Source organism: Lycium ferocissimum, chromosome 4 (genome assembly GCF_029784015.1).
Source record: "Lycium ferocissimum isolate CSIRO_LF1 chromosome 4, AGI_CSIRO_Lferr_CH_V1, whole genome shotgun sequence".
In the NCBI taxonomy this organism is placed as follows: Eukaryota; Viridiplantae; Streptophyta; class Magnoliopsida; order Solanales; family Solanaceae; genus Lycium; species Lycium ferocissimum.
Genome location: NC_081345.1, coordinates 66340921 through 66345613, shown reverse-complemented (window position 1 = coordinate 66345613; position 4693 = coordinate 66340921). Strand labels below are relative to the sequence as shown.

The 4693-nt window shown below is 40.5% G+C and overlaps 1 protein-coding gene across 1 annotated transcript; it reads left to right on the top strand.

Moving 5' to 3' along the window:
• Positions 1 to 3737: 3737 nt before the first annotated feature.
• LOC132054284 (uncharacterized) lies at positions 3738 to 4355 on the top strand. The gene is made up of 2 exons (XM_059446326.1): positions 3738 to 3899; positions 3999 to 4355. Exons 1-2 carry the CDS (start codon positions 3738 to 3740, stop codon positions 4353 to 4355), a joined length of 519 nt encoding a protein of 172 aa, XP_059302309.1.
• Positions 4356 to 4693: the final 338 nt, after the last annotated feature.

Genomic DNA, 4693 nt, shown 5'->3' with positions numbered 1-4693 from the left:
GGCTTTTCAATTAGGGCCAGAATTAAACAATAATTGATCATTTCAATTGTAGCCACTATTAATTACATAATAAACAATTTTATCGAATTAATCACAATTAAACACTCAATTAATTATGATAAATTCTAATAAATTGAATATGCAAAACTAAGAATTGAGGGGTAAAATGATTAATTCATTTAATTAATCAAATTCTTTGAATCAACTGAGTAAAATACTTGCTAATTAATTTATGATAATCTAAACAATTAAATAAGTAATTATTTTAAATTATTCCCTTGGTTAAATTTAGAAAATATATCATAATTGTTGCAAAAAATATGTAAATTAATTTCTAAATGATTTATTATATTATTGAAATTGTTTTACTAAATAACAATGGTAAAACGTTATCTAAATAATTTTATAAAATCGTTTTGACTTCTCAAAAAATACATATTTCACTCCGTTTAATATTCAAGGACTCTGGGTAATTAAAACAAATTATGGGAGGTCAAAAATTAGGTGTCAACAGTTGTTGTACTTCAACCTCATTCTTACTATCATGAAAACTCTCCTGCAATTCGGCAAGGGAATATGAGGAAGAAATCAGAGGCATTTGAAGCCAATAAACATGGCAGATTATTGAGTTTCCTTACGGAAAGAGACCTATTGATTGTAAGTGGATTTACAAAGTTAGATACAAGGTTGATGAGAGTAGTGAGAGGCACAAACTAAATTGGTCGTTAGGGGAGAGACACAAGTTGAAGATGTGGGCTTACTAAAATATTTTCTCCTACGATCAACGTTTCTATTGTTAAATTCTTTCTAGACCTTGCCTTCAAATCAATTGGTTCCTTTCCTAACTTGATGTCAACTATGTTTTTTTGCATGGTGACTTAGATGAACAGGTCTGCATGAAATTAACTACCAGTTATTTGTCAATTGATTTTTTGGCTCTTTATTCTCTTCTTTGGTTTGCAAGCTCAAGAAGTTATTATATGATCTAAGACAACCGTCTAAGCAGTGGTATGACAAACTGTATCAGGCCTTATATTCCAAAGGTTACAATCATTGATAATTATCTTTTTATCGTAACATTTGTCTCATCCATTGTACTTCTTTTTATTTATGCAGATGAGATAATCCTCACTGGTGATGATTTAGTTGAGATTTCTACCTTATATACTTTTTTGGATGATCAATTCAAATTAAATACTTGGGGCTCTTAACTACTTTTATAGTATAGATGTTCCATATAATCTTTTTAACCTTTTTTGCATTTACAGGAATTTTATCCATGATCTTTTTAATGAGTATCAATATGTCATTGTGTCTCCTATTGTTTGTCCTTATGATATTGTATACGGTAAAAAATGGTGTAAAGTGTCACGAGGGGTCAGAGTAATTTATAAACACCGAGAGATGTCACATTGGATTGATTTTGGTGGTTCGGATGAATTAATGTCCAAGGGGTCGTTTGCCCATTTAGACGAAGTGACACTGAAGTCGAGATGGAGCCAGTTAGCCTCGATATGAGAAATCCATGACAGGCCGGGTTTCTCGCCACCAAATCCGCCATCCGTTGTAGCCGAGGAGACACCAATTAGCGTCAACACGAGAAATTCGCGACGGGGCGGATTTCTCGCTGCGAATCCCGCCATCCCGTATGTTCGGATCGTTGGCGCCGCCAGCTGCAGTAAATAGATTTTTTACCTTGTTTAGGGGAGAATTAGGGTTTTGCTTTTGTAATATAAATAGGGTGAAGCCTCATTAGTGAAAAATATTCTACTTTCTGGCACACAAACTCTGTAACATTCATTATTCAAAGTTTTAAGCAATATACTAGTCGGTCCGGTCAAGAGGTAAGAGAGCTTGGCACAGGGAAATTCACGGTGGAAGATCAAAATTCACAAGCTATTTCAATTCTTATTCATTACTTGCAACTGATTCGTTAACAATGAATAAAACCGCGTATAAATTTAATTGTTACCTTTTTTAGGGGTAAATAGTTTGGCGCCCATCGTGGGGCTAAGGATAATAGTGGTGATTTGTTTGCAACCCTACTTTCACTTGTTCTATTGAGATTTGTGATTTCAAGTTAACCTCGAAATGTCGAACAACAGCCAGTCGATTCATTTGAACATTAATGATGAACCAGGTCACCACGGCGAAAACAACAACAACGGGGTACCGATCAACAATTTTCCCTAAGATCCAAATGGGGTTCACCCCGTTGGTCCAAATGTTGCCAATACAAATGACACTGTCGACTAGAACATAAACGGAAACTAGCCTGTTGACCCGTTCAGCAGCAATAACCTTGTGATTTCACCTCGGGCATCTGTGCGAAAGACATTGGGTGATGTAGGAGAAGAAATTGAATTACGCTTGATATTTGAAATGTTGCAGGAACAGTGGACGGATATTGCTCAACTCTAAAAGAAGGTCAGTGGAGTTAATGCCAAGGAACCAAACTGAGCCAGTGGACTGGCCCAAGAGGAATATCTGGTGGCTGACAATGGCAACGGATCGAGTTCTGGCGGGTTGACCGAGGTCATAAAGATGCTTGAGGCGTTGGCCAAACGGATCGATACAAATGAGAAAATGGTGGAAATGTATAATTCTCGAGTGGAACAGATTCCTGGGGCTCCATCGATTTTGAAAGGACCGGACTCCAAACAATACTGTCAAAGGTGTTATCGCCCGAGTGCAGCCCCGAAGTTAATCCTGAAGAGGTTTAAGATGCCGAACATTCCTAAGTACGACGGAACGACGAATCCACAAGAGCACGTGACTTCCTTCGCCTGTGCTATAAAAGGCAATGATCTTGAGGAGGATAAAATAGAGTCGGGGATGCTGAAGAAATTCAGCGAGACACTGTCCAAAGGGGCAATGACATGGTATGATATGCTTCCTGAACATTCTATTAGCTCGTTCGAAATGCTTGAAGATATTTTTATAAAGGCTCATGCTGGAGCTCAGAAGGTTCAAGCAAGGAAGGCGGACATATTCAGGATCGCCCAAAAGAACAATGAGTTGCTCTGAGAGTTTGTGTCGAGGTTCCATAAGGAACAGATACTGTTACCCCCGGTTCCAGAAGAATGGGCATCCCAAGTCTTCACCAAAGGCCTTAACCCCCGGTGCTCTGCTGCTTCATTTAAACTGAAGGAGAACCTGTTAGAATACGAGGCAGTGATACCACCGGGAATGGCAAACTGAGGTAAAAATGCAGATAGGTCAAAAATGGTGATAGATACAGAGCCAAAGTCATCCAAGGATAGATACCAACCGTATAGGCCTCCTGAGAGGTCGAGCTTCAGGTCGGACAGGGGAAGAAATGGTCCTAGTCATCACTTGATCAGGAATGACAGGCGTAATGAGCACAGTTCGGGAAGCCGAGGGTTAAAATTTAGAAGTGACACCAGCGGGTCATCTACCAGCGGAGAAAGCCCAGAGTTGTCCGAGTACAATTTCAATGTGGATGTTGCTGGCATCGTCTCGGCTATTGGCCATATTAAAGATGAGAGGTGGCCAAGGCCGCTTCGGTTCGATCCTTCCCAAAGGGATCCGAATGTGATATGCGAGTACCATGGTACTCACAGCAATAGAATAGAGGACTGTCGGCAGCTGAGAGACGAAGTGGCCCGACTACTGAAAAACGAACACTTGCGCGAGTTTCCAAGCGATCGGGCTAAAGGGAATTACAGAAATAGAGATACAAACAAGCAAGTTGAGCTAGTGGAGCCGTGATCAACATGATCATCGGTGGGGCTGAAACTCCCCGGGGTCCGATGATGAAGAGAACAAAAGTCTCAATCACTCGTGAAAAAAGAACTCGGGGCTACGTACCAGAGGGATCCATTTCTTTCAGTGATGAAGATGCAGAGGGCATCATGCAACCCCATAATGATGCATTGGTAATCTCTATCCTTATTAGTAAATCATAGATTAAATGTATTTTGATTGATCCAGGTAGTTCAGCCTACATTATTCGTTGTAAAGTGGTGGAACAACAGGGACTATTAGATAAGATCGTGCTGGCAATCCAGGTCCTTAATGGACTCAATATGGCATGCAAAGCTACAAAAAGAGCAATTACCCTACCAGTGAATACCGCCAGGATGGTTCAACATATGAAGTTTTACGTCATTGAAGGAGAAATGTGGTATAATGCGTTGTTAGTTAGATCGTGGGTGCATGACATGAGGGCGGTGCCTTCGACGCTGCACCAAATGTTAAAATTCCCAATCCCGGAGGAGGTAAAGACGGTTCATGGGGAACAGCCGGCGGCAAGGGAAATTTTCGCAGTTGAAGAAACAGCTCACATACCAAAGGCACCATTGTTGAATGATGTTGACAAGTCAGTCAAATAGCAACCACAGGACTCGGACACAATTGGTACAAAGAGAGAGAAAGGATCGATGAACATCGAGGAAGAGGATTTCGGGGTTCCCGGATCATTCGTGCTTCCAGATGATTCGGATGCCACCAAATCAACCAAGGAAGAATTAGAGCAAGTCATCTTATTCATACATCGGCGGGACAGAAAGATATACCTGGGCACGGGGTTAAACCCGGAGCTTAGGCGTAAATTAATTGAATTTCTTCAAGCTAACGCCGACTATTTTGCATGGTCCCATTTAGACATGAAAGGTGTCCCATCGGAGGTGACGACTCACAAACAAAGTCTAGATCCAACTTCCCCCCGGTG

Bases quoted from the DNA above. Each gene is read 5' to 3' on its own strand.
- LOC132054284 (XM_059446326.1), top strand. From the start codon at position 3,738: ATGATCATCGGTGGGGCTGAAACTCCCCGGGGTCCGATGATGAAGAGA. The intron at 3,900-3,998 runs GTAATCTCTATC...GTGGAACAACAG, and splicing joins AACCCCATAATGATGCATTG to GGACTATTAGATAAGATCGT.